The sequence below is a fragment of the Pogoniulus pusillus genome, chromosome 24 (assembly GCF_015220805.1).
Source record: "Pogoniulus pusillus isolate bPogPus1 chromosome 24, bPogPus1.pri, whole genome shotgun sequence".
Taxonomy (NCBI): domain Eukaryota; kingdom Metazoa; phylum Chordata; class Aves; order Piciformes; family Lybiidae; genus Pogoniulus; species Pogoniulus pusillus.
Window position 1 is genome coordinate 18,035,926 of NC_087287.1, and position 15,862 is coordinate 18,051,787.

The window sequence follows — 15,862 nt, forward strand, 5'->3', positions numbered from 1 at the left end:
CAAGAAAAGCCTGGCTGAGGCACTTAGTGCCATGGTGTAGATGACTGGCTAGGGCTGGGTGCTAGGTTGGGCTGGATGATCTTGGAGATCTCTTCCAACCTGGTTAATTCTATTATTCCTTCTAACCTAAGCCATTCTATGATCTCCATAGGCTGAGTTACTGCCCAGTTCAGCAAGGAGTACCAGATGAAAATGAGTGGTCCACAAAAGGCAATGGATTTAATGGTTTCCTTTTAGTCGGACAGGTGCTTCTTTACCTTGTTGAACCAGTGTGTAGGAAGTGCTGAAATGCCACAAACAAAAGGTGTAAATTTCAGTAGAGTGAATTAAGGGATGGCATAAATATAGTTTAAAGGTTAGCTTTTCTTGTCACCTGTAAACAAAAATCAGCCCATTTATGTCTATTGTGAGTCTTTAGTTTGTCAGCATCTTGACTGCTATAGTCAGAGTGTAATTGCTACACTGTGATCTTTGCAATTATCTACTGTGTTCATTTGGGTATTTTAAGAAGGAAAGCTGATATGAAAGCCAATTATGATTTCCCTAGATAATGGACATTTTCATACCATTCCCCCCCCCCTTCCCCTCCCTACTAACTTGACAGAGTGCATTAACATAAAGAAAGTTCCAGAACTGCATAAACCCCCTGATCTGTCAGGCATTTGCTCAAATGTAAAATAACATTCATTTAGCACTCCCACTCTGCTGAACCAAGACTTTATAAATTACCCTGTAAAGCTGGTAGTTGCTCATTTATCTGTCTTCCCAGCTAAAGATAGGTAATGGACTCTTACATATGCAAGCACTGAGGAAAGTTCTTGTTCTGATTTGTGGATAAAACAGGGCCTTTGTTTTGGCTGTGTTCAGAGAAAACTACGATCAGGATCGATTTGCTTTCCAATCATTACAATGCTAATTCCTACCTTTAGATGTCCCAGATCTATACTGGGCTACTCCAGCCACTTTCAGATTGATTTTCAGCCACCCCTTGTCTTTCCTTTTGCCACTGCCTGCGAGAGTGATACGAGAATCAAGCATTTAAAGTACGTTTCACAGAAGGAATTTGTATGCTTGTGTTGCTTTTAAGCCGCAGTTGGAATTCATGCCATATGTGTAAAGCAAAGACTATTTAAGGCATGGTGTATTTTTCTGAGTAACGTTTTTCCTCCCACAGGTGATTCAGATACCACGTTCTGTCATTTAATAACTCTGCAGATGCACAAAAGAAACCTTCAGAGAACTGTTGAGTTGGGTGGGATATGCTCTGTGGATCTCTGTCTGTGTATCTGCACATACTTGGGCACCACAAGTGTATCTCTTCAATGTTGCAGAGAAGAGAGGAATTCTGGACATGTCTTGAATCAGTGAAACTGTTTCCTACTTAGATCACTGCTTGCCAGTGAGGTCTGAGTGTGCAGGTACAAGGCACACACATTTACATCATTCAGATGTCTTTGCCTGTTTGCCTGGAGAGCAGCCAAACAGAGAGGGATCTGGGGGTGCTGATCTATACCCACCTGAACATGAGCCAGCAGTGTGCCCAGGTGGCCAAGAGAGCCAGTGGCATCCTGGCCTGCATCAGGAATGGTGTGGCCAGCAGGAGCAGGGAGGTCATTCTGCCTCTGTGCTCTGCACTGGTTAGACCACACCTTGAGTGCTGTGTTCAGTTCTGGGCCCCCCAGTTTAGGAGGGACATTGAGATGCTTGAGTGTGTCCAGAGAAGCGCAATGAGGCTGGTGAGAGGCCTTGAGCACAGCCCTACGAGGAGAGGCTGAGGGAGCTGGGATTGGTTAGCCTGGAGAAGAGGAGGCTCAGGGGTGACCTTATTGCTGTCTACAACTACCTGAGGGGAGGTTGTGGCCAGGAGGAGGTTGCTCTCTTCTCTCAGGTGGCCAGCACCAGAACGAGAGGACACAGCCTCAGGCTGTGCCAGGGGAAATTTAGGCTGGAGGTGAGGAGAAAGTTCTTCCCTGAGAGAGTCATTGGACACTGGAATGGGCTGCCCGGGGAGGTGGTGGAGTCGCCGTCCCTGGGGCTGTTCAAGGCAGGATTGGACGTGGCACTTGGTGCCATGGTCTGGCCTTGAGCTCTGTGGTAAAGGGTTGGACTTGAGGATTTATGAGGTCTCTTCCAACCTTGGTGATACTGTGCTAAGAGCACAATCTTTAAAGCAATCCAACCACTTTGTCATAACCACCATTGTAGGTCATTCTTAACAGCTTCCATTGGAAAATCCTTGGTGGTGATTAAATTGGCAAACTTGGTGGTTTTGATAAATGTTGGTAGTGATAAATATGCATAATTGCATGTTTGAATATGAGTGATGGAGAGGCACCAAAGATCAACCCAGGCTTTGGCTTAGAGGGATTTGCTTGGCTCATTCCTAACCTGAAAAAGAAATGCTCTTTAAAATTGAGCTTGAACTCGAAATGGATGACTCTGGACTGGTTATAAGGTCACAGTTTTTATGACTCCCAAGAAGGTGAACTCAATCAGGAATAAAGTAGCTTTAGATTGCTTGCTTACTTTCAGTTATATCAGCAATGATGGCATCTCTGAGTGCAGTTCTCCTACTGAAGTGCTAAGGGAGTTTTACAAGCATATTACCATTCACCATGGGATACATGAGATAATCACAGAACCCTCTGTCCTGCCAGGTCAGACATAATAGTGCCCAGCAATGTAGCTTGTTGCTTTTAATGCTTCTTGACTATGGATGATGAGAGAAACTTGGTCTCTAGAGCACCCTCATCAGCACTACATTCATTCTCAAATGCTCATTCTCTGTCTTAGCAAAAGTGCCTGGAGAAACTCAGCATTCTTTATTTTCCTTCAGGAAATGGAAAAATGAAAGTTACTTTCTAGTACTTCCTCAGTGTATCTGAAGGCAGCCGCCTGAAATGTGGCTGGCAGAGAGGATGATGATGGTAAAAGATGTACTGGATTTCAGGTGCTGGAAGGTGTCCAGAGAAGGGCACCAAGGCTGGTGAAGAGGCTGGAGCACAGCCCTGTAAGGAGAGGCTGAGGGAGCTGGGGGTGTGCAGCCTGCAGAAGAGGAGGCTCAGGGCAGAGCTCATTGCTGTCTACAATTGCCCGAAGGGAGGCTGTATCTAGATAGGGCTGGTCTCTTCTGCCAGGCACCCAGGGACAGAATAAGAGAACAGAGCCTCAAGCTGTGCCAGGGCAGGTTTAGGCTGGACCTTAAGAAGTTCTTCATGGAAAGAGTGATTGGCATTGGAATGGGCTACCCAAGAAGGTGGCAGAGACTCCATACCTGGAGGTGTTCAAGAAAAGCCTGAATGAGGCACTTAGTACTGTGGTTTAGTTAATTAGAAGGGCTGGGTGATAGGTTGGACTGGATGATCCTAGAAGTCATTTCCAACCTGGTAAATTCTGTGATTTTTATACAATAGTTCTCTTGGCTTTTGCCTTATTGAAACTGCTTGTGAGCATTCCTGGACATGAGTTTGCCTTGTAAAGGTCATTTTAATCAGAAGTGATTCTATTCCTGTAACTAATATTTATTTATTTTCTTACTACAGTCTAAAATTATTTTACCTAAGAGAGTACATGCCCAACAAATTAGAAAGACAATGGCATGACAATACAGGCAACAGACCACACCAGGGGCTTGCTTTGTTTAGGGAATAACTTCAGTCTAGCTTCAAGTTGTTATTTTTCTTTGTGGACAGAAAGCAGCATGTTGTTAGTCTGGTGACTGTGTGCAATATTCATTGATGAATCCATTTCACAGCATGCTGAGATAGATGGTGGTGCAGGGAAGTGGGGTGAATGTTTGCAGGAGAGTTAGTGCAGAGGATGCTTTCAGAACTGACACACTCCTTCTTATGAAGCACAGCTGTCTTCATAAGAAGAGAGTTCAGTGCTGAGAGTCAAGTAAGGGGATCTAAGAGCTGAGGCAGTTTAGGCCATATCAGTTCTTACAGAGGGGTTTATAGCTCACCAGAAACCTCACCACACTCAGCATTAGGCTCTTTTAGCCATTTTTGAGCTGATTCAGATGGAAGCTAGATTTTTAATAGCTTTGTGTTGCATTCATACAGATCCACATGGGGAATGCAATAAGCTGTTCCTAAATGATATACTTAGCTCAGCACCCCCCAGAGCAAGTTATCTGCTGGCTACTAAAGGTTCCAGTTCTGTGGATTAGCTGCAGAGGCCTAATGCTGAGCAAGTTGTTGAAGCTTTTAGCTCCAATGTGGGAAAGAAATGAATCCATGCTAGACTGAAAACATCTGAAGTACCTGGACCCTTAATCCACTTATTTAACTCTTGAAGTTTAGCAGCACACTCAAAAAGACTTTCAAGCTTGGGCTTCCATCCTGAGGTTAACATTTGGGTTGGGATTTCCCCATTCTAATTCCTAGCACAGAATCTTAACACAGGTATGTTGGCAAATTTCTAACGGTGCTAAGTTTCAATCCATTTTCAGGATCTCATGAATGACAACTGTGTTCTTAAGCAACAGCTGGTTTAGGTTTTGGTCTGTCTATGAGAAGTCTCACCCTGGTTTGTGTTTAACAAGCATTAAGCAATGCCAAGAGGCACCTAATAATAGAGTGAGAGTTCCCACACTTGTACACAGATGTGAGTAAATGTGCTATAGTAAACTGCACCTGAGAGCCACAAGATTTCCTTAAATTTAGGGGTTGATAAGGAGGTTTTTCTTACTGAATCTGGAGTAGAAAAGAGCTAATTTTAACTAGTGTCTTGTCAGGATCTACTCTGTTTACGGTGTTCAAAAGATCAGCTCTGTCAGATCTGTATACGTAAGCTATTTATTTGGACTACTGGGATGTGCTGCCACTTTTGGGCTCTCTGGGCTGTGCTAATGAGGCTGTGACTGTTAACACCTTACAGTTTTACCTGCTGTGGTGCATAAACAGAGAAAGGATGCTGCTGGCTGCAGCTTTCCTTTACCTGGTTGTGACAGCTCTGCCTGAACATAAGGAGAAACACTGGAAGGGCAGCATGCAGTGTCCAGGACACTATTTTCCTCTTGCTAAGAATAAAAGGAAACAGAGTGGATTCAACAGGTTAGCTCTGATGTACAGGGTTAATTATTTTAGTTAGTTGGTTCTAGCTTGGCTCACCCAAGCACTACTATAAATGATCCTTAATATCCTGAAATGCAGGTTTCCTTCAAAAATATCATTTACACATCATTTCAGTGTCTCCATGTATACATTTTTTTGGTATTACCTAATTTTTCTTCAAAGTATTCCTGGTAAAATCCTAGTAAGAAATTAGCCTGCCACATCCTTGTGATGTTATCTGACCTAGACACTTAGACATGCAAGTGAGAATTTAGCACCTGATATTTCCAGGTTTCATAAGTATTACATCTAACTGTTAGCATACTCTGAAATAAGCATATTCAAAGGAATAAACTGATTTTTTAATTCAGAAGTAGAGCAAATGCAGTGACACAGCAATTTAAGTCATTCTGTGAATCTAACTCATTTTCTCCACAAGTTAATAACAATAATGATATCCAAACTGGAGATCCACACTGCTTGCTACTTCTTGTCATATGTGTAAGAAGGGGCATTGCCTGACCCAAGTTCCTCCATTCTAAATAAAATCAAATTGTTGGGGGGAGAGAATAAAAGGTGTAAACTGATCCTTGCTGTGCTGGAAGGGAGATCTACATGAAAGAGCAAGGTAGCTGTGGGTGTCTTGGAAATCTGAGATGAGACCTCCACTTTCACACAATTTTTACTTGAAGGTTTTTCTCTCTATGTTTTCCTGGCTGCCCAGAAGGAACAGAGAAATATTCAAGTCCAAAAATAAACCACATATGGTATTTTTATCCTAGTTTCTGTGTAGGTCTGTACCCTGGTACAAGAAATTGTTCTGCAAATAAAAACATCATCAATGTGTTTGCTGCTATTTATCCTAAACCCAATGGTAAATGGCAGTGGGTTTGCATCCTCATGAGAGTATAAAAGGCCTGCTATTCCCTGGGTGTCAGCTTCCTTGGGTTAGCCTCTTGCAGGACAAGTAGTGAACAGATGTGCTATTCATGTATGTTGCATGTAAGAACTAACTGAGGATAGGTTGTATTCAGTGCTGCCAAGTACCTCATTAGACAGTGCCAGACATTCAAGAGTACTGCATCCAGTTTCTTTGACGGGGGTGTCTTACTGAGCCTGGTTAGTTACATGTGAATAAAATGTGACTTCCCTAACAGCACTGTAAACCCTGGGAGAGGAAAAACTCATTTCTGGAGGCAAGAATTTGCTGTTGCTTTGGGACCTGAAGATCTCTAGTAGTGTAATCAGCTGAGAATGGGAGGGGAAAAGTAAAAAAGGAAACACGTGTTCAGAACCAGGTTGCATCACATCTGAAGTTATGTAGCAATCATAGTATTTTTACTTGATATCCTGAATGCCCACTGCTGCAACGTTTAGTTTTGAAAGGAGTTAGAATCATGGAATCAACCAGGTTGGAAGAGACCTCCAGGATCATCCAGTCCAACCTAGCACCCAGCCCTACCCAGTCAACCAAACCATGGCACCGAGTGCCTCATCCAGTCTTTTCTTGAAGACCTCAAGGGATGGTGCCTCCACCACCTCCCTGGGCAGCCCATTCCAATGCCAATCACTCTCTCTGGGAAGAACTTCCTCCTAACATCCAGACTATACCTACCCCAGCATAACTTGAGACTGTGTCCCCTTATTCTATTGCTGGTTGCCTGGGAGAAGAGGCCACCCCCCACCTGGCTACAATGTCCCTTCAGGTTGTTGATCTTTGGGGAAGTTTGCTGGGAGGTTAATAGATAAAACAGTGAAGCAAGCACGGGAAGGAGCAGGAGAGTAAAAAAATATGACTTAAAGAGAAATGAAATCCCATCTAAAAGGGGAATTATTCTATTCCTTATTTATATAGTCTAGAAGTGCAGTAGGTACTGATCTGTAGTGCAGTCTTGCTCTTGATTAGAGCATGAAGATTAGTGTTGGACTGAGGCCAGAGTCTGCCAGTGTGAATTGCAGCAATTGGGGGATAGCATAAATGAATGCTGGGCAGAACCACGTAAGTCAGGCTTTTTAAATCTCTTGTTCCCTTTACATGCAAACATATTAAATAGCTGGCTGTTCTTCTGGCACTGTATACATAGATAAGCAATAATGACACATTTCTGCTCTCCATATGCTAGCATACCTTGCCGATCCTTTGCTGTGCCATAACATTCTTAATTCAGTACTATCTCAGCTAATGACATGTATGTAGTCTCTCTTTGTTCTACCAATAATAGTATCCCTTATGAATATGAAGGAGTAGAGGGAATGTAGTATCTTTTAAATAAAAATCACTCTTTTAATACTATGAAAATACAAAGCTGAATGAAATGACTCACTGTATTCACCTGTAAATATTTAAAGCTGGGTATACTTTTTTTTTTTCACTGAAATCAGTTTAAAATTGGATCAAACAAGACCTCTGAGGTCAGCTGAACTGCATGTAGCTATGTGATCCCTATCACATTAGAATGGATTAAAAAAAGGTATCAAAAAGCTATTCTGCTTCTCCCCTTCTCAGTGTTCTCTGTGTGTTATGTGTGTGTCCATCACACTTTGTTTATCTTTGTGCATTTAACTATTGGAAAAGGTCTACCAAAGCAATTGATCTGGCTCAGCTTGTCTTTATGCTTGATGTCCACTGACTTTTCCAGTTTAACTGTCCCATGAGACAAAAACAAGGAAAAGCACCTGGAGCTGCAGAAGAAAGGCAAAAGCTGAACATTTCAGCACCTACTGAAATGAATAGGATCAAGAGTATGAGCACTAACTGGTGTAGGCAGCTGAGACAGAGAAGTGACACAGATAATCTGGGTTGTGCCACCAGGTATCTGAGGGGGATAATCACCAGGTTCTCTTGGACCCTCTGGACTGAGGAAGAGTAGAGCTAGGCAATGTAAAACTTCCTAACCAACTTGCTGCACACATTGAATGATTCTATCTACAGTGCTCTAAAGCACCCAATATTTTTCCCTTTCCCCCCAGCCCCGTGTCAAGTAGGAGTGGTGTTTGTGTTGGGGTGTGGGTTTTGTGTTAAGTAGGAGTGGTGTTTGTGTTGGGGTGTGGGTTTTGTGTTAAGTAGGAGTGGTGTTTGTGTTGGGGTGTGGATTTTTTGGTGTGGTAGGGTTGGGTTTTTGGTTTTTTTTTTGGTTTAGATGGCAGAATTGTAGTTGCACGTAGGTGTAGAATTAGGAGCAAAAGTTGATTTGGCTTAATTTCCAAGAGTCGTGCAGCTGGCAGGCTGTGTGGCTATCAAGTACAAACAGTAAGGACTGTTTTCTGGTTTGCTTGTACCATTGGAGGCTTTGGGACGAACAGAGTGGAGGTGACAGCAGCTTTTTCGTTTTTGTTTTTTTTTTTTTTTTTTTTTTTGGAGGGGCGGGGAAAGTTGATCAGGACTTAGTTTTGAAATTCTCTGAGCCACCTCAGCGATGTATTTTTCCTCCTTAAAGGAAACCCCAGGGAGCAGAAGCCGGGGCTTGCACCGTGACTTTGAGCACACAGGCTTGCTCGCCAGCCCATGCCACACTCAGCGCTGGAACAGCCATTCCGGGCATTAATGCGATAACCCAAGACTAGGGGCGACACGAAGTGAGGCGGCGGTGCCGAGCCGCGCCGAGCGCAGTACGGGGCTTGGCCGCGAGGGGCCGACGGCGGGCCGGGAAGGGGAGAGGGAGGGAAGGGAAGGCAGGCGCGGGGGAGCTCCGCGGCCCCGTCTGTGTGTGCCGGCGGGCGGGGGCCAGCGGCTGGGCTGAGCAAACGGGCCGGCTGCGGAGCACCCCTGCGGCGCGGCCACCGGCTGCCGCGGTTGCTAGCCGCTGCTTGCCACAGGCCGGCAGTGAAAGCCTTGCGGCAGAGAGCTGCTCCCTCCTCTTGTTGGGGTGTGTTTGGTTTGTTTTGTTTTGGTCTCGGTTCGGAGTTTTTTGTAACTGTTTACCAAAAAGCGGCACAACAAGTGGATGGTGCCGGCGGGTGCTGGCTGAGCCGCTGCCGTTCGCCCTGCCTGGGGGAGAAGGTGCAAGAAGAAGCCGTCGTGCCCTCCCTGGGAGCGGGCTCGCTACGCGGATTATTTCACGTCGATTTACAAATCTCTTGCGAAAACTGGGCTTGGAAAAACTAGTGACCACGCCGATCCATTCATTCCATCTCTCTCACACACAAACGCGCCGCCTTCATTTTTTATCATCCCTTCGAAGCAGGACTCTCGCTCGTTGCCTTTCGCCAATGCCCGGGCGAGCAGCAGCGGCAGTGCCTGTGGCTGTGCAGAGCCGCCTCGCCCGCGCACCCCCGGCGCTCTTGTTGCACCCGGGAAGGAGGGGGAGAAATAACTCCTCAACCTGTGGTGCCGACTGACCACACACACCTGCAAATGCAGAGCGGTCGGCGTAGCCCTCTCCTCAGGACTGCTGTCACCAGATCCTTACAATAGCAGCCTTGCTATTTCTCTGCTTGGGAGCTGTAAGTATGATAGCCTTTTCCAGCGCTTTTTCTGCATGGCACGTAGGTAACGGCTTTAAAAATAGCACCGTTTAATAGTTCATATTCACCTTCTGTCGTGTATTAATAGCTAGAGCTATAATTGAGGCTTCTCTTTCACAGGGGAGTGCGGGTGTATTTTTGTGTGTGTGCTCGCATGTAGATGTTGCTTCAGTGCACCTGCACTTGTGTTTTCTTGACATAGATCGGAGAATTTTCACTTGAGTGAGCATCGTACGTGCCCGTTAGTTGATTAAACCCAGAGAGATGTTCGTTCTGATCGAGACACAGTTCGGCTGTAGCCGCAAACGTGACACTCCTGCCTCGTGTGTTTCTATAAATACGACAAAAGCCCTTTGTGCAGATGCATTTATTTGTTAGTCTCTGGTATAGAGGGGTGTAGGTGTATCTCTTACGTAGGTGCTCGAAGGTCTGAATGCACTGGGCATTGCAGTGTTTTTATTAGTGTTTATATGTGTTGGTGTTTCAGAAGCATGCATATGTTTGTGTGTGGATGCAAGTGCTTATATGGGTGGGGATTTTGTATCTCTGGCTTTATATATGTGACATGCCCACCCACATCCTTACCCACAGAGTCGTTCAAAATCTCTGTGCATGTGATGTGGGTGTGTGTGTAATGTAGAAGTGTGAATAGTGTGGGTAGGGGAAGATTTGAATGCTGTGGTAATAGATGACACCGTTTCATTTGATCGGTGTGACCTTTTAGGAAAACAATCCAATCTTTTCCCCTTTTGTTTTGTTTATTTTTGTGTGTTTGTGCATGTACCTCAGGTTAAGTGCTTCTTCTGCATGACAATAACCAAAGGGTGACCCATCCACTCCCTTATGTCCTATGGGGACCTCAGAGCCAGCTTCTCAGTCTTCATCTCTTCCTCCTCCTCCTCCTCCTCCTCCTCCCACTGCTGCTGACACCTTGGGTGCTGCTCCCAGGTTTGAGACGTTGTTGACAGGCTGAAGAAAGGATTTGCAAAGACCTCCTCACTGTGTAAATAAAGTGATGGCTGGAATTAATGTCAACTTCCCAAGTAATGATATTAAACAATAAGATTGCTAAACCAAAGCATTACCAGGAACAAATTATGAGGAAAGAGACTATTTGCATGTGGTTGCAGTGATGAACTAAAATGGTCTGTGGAGAGCAGGTACCCTCTGATTTGCATTATTTTTTCTTCATGAATGCAGTCTTTGAAGCCTACCAGGTAGACATGATTCTGGTCAGCTCTGTGATAGCCACAGGAGATAAAGGAAAGTAAAGGGTTTTGGTGAATGAAAGAACAAGGCTCAGCTATCCTCTGGTTCAATTTGAAAGCTTCATCTTTTCTTCTTCCAAACCAGCAGTTTGTGTCAAATATTCTGGACACCAAGAAAGTGCAGGTCTGTGCTTCTCCAAGATACCAAATCAGTGTTAACAGCTGTGTTGCCCTGCTCAAATGGCTTTGAGCTTCCTAGCAGAAGTTGAGGCTGCACTGTAAATAAAGCATTATATTTTTTTTTGCATTTAGGAAAAAAAAAGGCAGTTGCAAAATGGAGGTGGCAATGGTGAGTGCAGATAGCTCTGGGTGCAACAGCCACATGCCCTATGGATATGCGGTCCAGGCTCGGGCTCGTGAGAGAGAGCGGCTGGCACAGTCAAGAGCCGCAGCAGCTGCAGCCGTAGCAGCAGCCACAGCAGCAGTGGAAGGTGGGGCAACAGGTGGAGGTGGACCATATCACCACTACCATGAGGAAGAGAGTCGAGGTGCATCCTCCTCTCATGGTGGGAGTGCGTCACGTGGCAGCATGCCCCGCCGGCAGAGCGGGAAGAGGCGGAAGAAAGGGAAGAAGAGGAGCCACCAGTTAGGAAGTAGGGAGTGTGGGGCCTCCTTCCCCTGTTCTGAGCTGCTGCCTCTCAGTGGCTCTGAAGAGAGAATACTGAAGGACTTGAGTGAGGAGGATGAGGAGGATGAAGATGAGGATGAAGATGATGAGGAAGAAGGAAAGGCCTACTACAGTGATGACTATGGGGAGGATGAGCTTTCGTACTTGGACCAGCCACCCGATGATGGTGGAGGCCCTGGGGGTTACAGCTCTGTTCGCTACAGTGAGTACGAGTGTTGTGAGCGTGTGGTAATCAACGTCTCAGGACTGCGCTTTGAGACCCAGCTGAAGACTTTAGCTCAGTTCCCAGAGACGTTGTTGGGTGATCCTGCGAAGCGAGGGAGATACTTTGACCCTCTCAGGAATGAATACTTCTTTGATAGGAACCGGCCCAGCTTCGATGCCATCCTGTACTACTACCAGAGCGGTGGTCGGCTGAAGAGGCCAGTCAATGTACCCTTTGACATCTTCTCTGAGGAGGTGAAATTCTACCAGCTTGGGGAAGAGGCCATGCTCAAGTTTAGGGAGGATGAAGGGTTTGTCAAAGAGGAGGAGGAGAAACTTTTGCCAGAGAATGAATTTAAGAAACAGGTTTGGCTGCTGTTTGAGTACCCGGAGAGCTCCACTCCAGCCAGAGGCATTGCTATTGTCTCTGTCTTGGTCATCCTGATCTCCATCGTCATCTTTTGTCTGGAGACTTTGCCAGAGTTCAGAGATGACAAAGAATTCCTCGTGTCCCTGAGCCTGGGGAAGGGGCTTTCGAACGAGTCTCTTCACCTGTATGGTGGGGAGCACACCATCTTCAATGACCCTTTTTTCATTGTAGAGACCGTGTGCATCATTTGGTTCTCCTTTGAGTTTACAGTGCGCTGCTTTGCCTGTCCGAGCAAAGCACAGTTCATCAAGAACGTCATGAACATCATAGACATTGTTTCCATCTTGCCTTACTTCATTACACTGGGCACTGACTTGGCGCAGGAGCAGGGCAGCAACGGCCAACAGGCCATGTCTTTTGCCATCCTGAGGATCATCCGTCTGGTCAGGGTGTTTCGCATCTTCAAGCTCTCCAGGCACTCCAAGGGTTTGCAGATCCTGGGTCACACGCTCAGGGCCAGCATGAGGGAACTTGGCCTCCTCATCTTTTTCCTTTTTATTGGAGTCATTTTGTTTTCCAGTGCTGTTTACTTCGCGGAAGCCGACGAGCCTGCCACCCACTTCCAAAGCATCCCAGATGCCTTTTGGTGGGCTGTAGTGACCATGACTACAGTTGGTTATGGGGATATGAAACCCATAACTGTGGGGGGGAAAATAGTTGGGTCCCTGTGTGCCATTGCGGGAGTGTTAACTATTGCTTTACCAGTGCCAGTGATTGTCTCCAATTTTAACTATTTCTACCACAGAGAGACTGAGAATGAAGAACAGACGCAGCTGATGCAAAACGCAGTCAGCTGCCCTTACCTCCCAACAAATTTACTGAAGAAATTTAGAAGCTCCTCATCTTCATCCGCAGAGGATAAATCAGAGTATTTGGAAATGGAAGAAGGAGTTAAAGAATCCCTTTGTGTAAAGGAGAAAAAAAGTCAGGACACGGGGAATAGCAGTGAGTCAGAGAAGAAAAACTGTGTAAATTCAAATTCTCTGGAGACCGATGTGTAACTTTGAACGTTTCCAAACAGGTTTATGCATTAAAGAGTGCAGTGAAAACAATGAAATATGCAATCAAGAGTCCACAGCATACAGTAGTATGCCATTTAATGGTTAAATACAAATAAAAAGCGTTGCTAAACTTGTATTACATATCAAGCAAGTGGTGTAACTCCAGAAAGGGATTGCTAGATCTGATGTAATTTCAGGCTTTCTATTCTTATTAGAATGCGAGTGTTTTGCACATGAGGCTGAAAAACTCATTGAAACCAAGTCAGTTTTAAAGTGGATGCATGAACTGTCGACATCACTAATAACAGCTCTGTGGTAAAAGTTGGCATTCAGAGGTATTTACTATGTAAGAAGCAATGAAGTTTGGTAGTCATTTATCTGTTTATCAGTGCTTTAATAGCAGCTACCATAAATCATTGGATACCGTAGTCATTGTTTTTCAAATGGTAAATTTATTGTAAAAAGATATTCTACAGAAGATAGATCTAATTTTTTTTTTTTTTTCTGGAACTCTATAATGCTTGTTTTTAACTGGAAATTTACTTGGAAAAAAGGCTGCTGACCCTCCAGAAATTGTTTATTTTTATAACTCTCTTTGGAGGCACCGCAGCATTTGTTGTCTAATAACGAAAGAAACGAAGTATGAGATTCATTTAACCTGGTCTGACTGCAATGGCAAAACGACTGGAATGCTTTTTTGCACTACTTTATATGCTGGAGATATATTGAAAGAGACTTCATACTGTGAATGTTTACTAATGTAATAGTTCAATGACAATCATTGGAAGAGTGAATTCTGCATCATATTTTATTGTTCCTTTTTTTCCTTTATGTGATGCTGATGGTGAAACAGCTAACATTACATTAATTCCATCCTCTTTTTAATTATGGATATCTGTGATCTGAAAAAAAGGATTGTGAAGTAAAATTTTATAATCAAAGTTATTTGAAATCAAGTGTTTTGCTCCCAATGCCCTCCAGAAATACCAACCTAATTGATGTCTTTTTCCTGGTTAATTTAACATTCAGAGTCTATGATTAGAATGTGCACTTCGTCGGTGTTGAAGAAATTGGGTGTATGGGAGGAGAGGCAGAACTAATAAGATACTCAGTTGTTACAGTACTGACAGTTGAGAATTGCTAACTTTTAACATGCTATTATGGGTGCTGCATTTCCCCTTAATTACAGCTTTCACCCATGTGTATTCGAAGCAACATTTAAGATCCAAAATAGGCATTCTGGGATTCTAAATAACATGTTTGGTCCTATGCAGTCCTTGAGAATGTATTCCCTGATTTCTTTTCACTGATTCGCTGTGTTTCACTGTGTGTCAAAAACTTCCATTTCCCTTCCTGGGAGATTAAGGTAGGTAAAGATTATCTGGCCTGTAGTACATTCCAGACTCCAGAATGAAATAGGTAAGATATTACCGTATATAGTGTAAATAATGGATTGATATCAGCAGCTTTTCAGTCACCTAGGGAAGGCACAGTTAAACTGGAACTGGTTTTGGAGAGGCACTGTGGAACATTCCAGATTAGAAAACTTGAACCAAATTGCCATATGCACTTTAAGGGCTGGGACAGGCCATTCTGAGACAAAGGGGCTTGCCAACACTACTGAGTTACAGTAGGCTTGCAATATTTGTTTAAAACTGAATAGAGGATTTTCATGGGGAGAGGACTAGTTGGTGATTGACTTGTATGTAGTTCTGGAGCTGAAAAGCTACACTGAGAGCAATCCAAACTGGGCACCCATGACATTATGCATTGCAAAAGGCATTGCTTGCTGTATGCAGATTGCAGTGGTACCAGAGTGCAGACACAGGTTTTTCTTGAATGGTTGATTTTTGCTTTTCTGGGTTTTTCTGTGAACCACCTCTTGGAAAACTTTATCTGCTTGTCCTCTTTTGCACTGCAGAGCCAAGACACACATTATGCTGAGCGAGCCCTGGTTCAAAACTTGTGTTTTGATGTCTGATTCCTAATTCAAAATTGCAGAGCAGGCTTCACTGTGGTGTTTGTTTTTTTTTTATGTGAAGCATTAAACAGAGCTGCTTTTTAGTGTGGTGGTATTGATTCCAGTTATGTTTGACCAACACAAGGTGGTAATTTTATGCATAAGCATTTGCCAGAACTGAATGTTGCCTTTTGTTGTAGCTCACCTGGTTAAATGAGCTAAAGACATTTTCTGTAGGGCAGTATGAGCAGTGTAGATGAGCATTCTGTGGAATCTGGTAAAAGTCTTTAACTGGAAGTGTTTTTTTAACAACTAGTTGTTAATGATGTAAAGAGAGTAAGGGTTCTCTTATAGGCCAGCTTGTTAGTAGTTCTGTATAACACCAGAGACCATACAGTACCAGGAACTATGGCAAGAGTATAGGAGTGAAAGAAATCCTAACTAGGTAAAGAACTTAGGAGGAAGTAATTAGAACGTGTTTGCAGTATTGAATGGTTGAAAGGGAAGGTGGTTGGTTAAGAGGTGGAATTTTAGATCTCTAATGGAAATAAGGAAGAAAATTCTTTGAGTTTCTCTTACAATATGTTCACACTGTGAACTTGTTGCTCAGCGTGAGGTAACTGCTTCTGTAGTCACTGAGCTTCTGCGGGAAGTTGTTCAGCTATTCTGCTACCAGTACACAGCCTTCTAATTTAGAACAAGTGTGGTAATGTCTACATTATGCTGTGATCATAGCAGTACCTCAGTCTGAAGAATAAGGTCTTGCTGTAAAACCTCGTAGCAGTTGGCAGAGCAGTGCTTTAGGTGTGTCAGCACTACGTAACTGCAGTACTGTGGAGGCATATGCTAA

At 44.1% G+C, this 15,862-nt stretch overlaps 1 protein-coding gene across 1 annotated transcript; it reads left to right on the plus strand.

Moving 5' to 3' along the window:
* The first annotated feature begins 8,711 nt into the window (after positions 1 to 8,711).
* Positions 8,712 to 13,993, plus strand: KCNA4 (potassium voltage-gated channel subfamily A member 4). Its single transcript, XM_064163841.1, has 2 exons — positions 8,712 to 9,500; positions 10,311 to 13,993. Exon 2 carries the CDS (start codon positions 11,064 to 11,066, stop codon positions 13,050 to 13,052), a length of 1,989 nt encoding a protein of 662 aa, XP_064019911.1. The 5' UTR covers positions 8,712 to 9,500; positions 10,311 to 11,063; the 3' UTR covers positions 13,053 to 13,993.
* The last annotated feature ends 1,869 nt before the right edge of the window (positions 13,994 to 15,862 follow it).

Bases quoted from the DNA above. Each gene is read 5' to 3' on its own strand.
- KCNA4 (XM_064163841.1), top strand. From the start codon at position 11,064: ATGGAGGTGGCAATGGTGAGTGCAGATAGCTCTGGGTGCAACAGCCAC.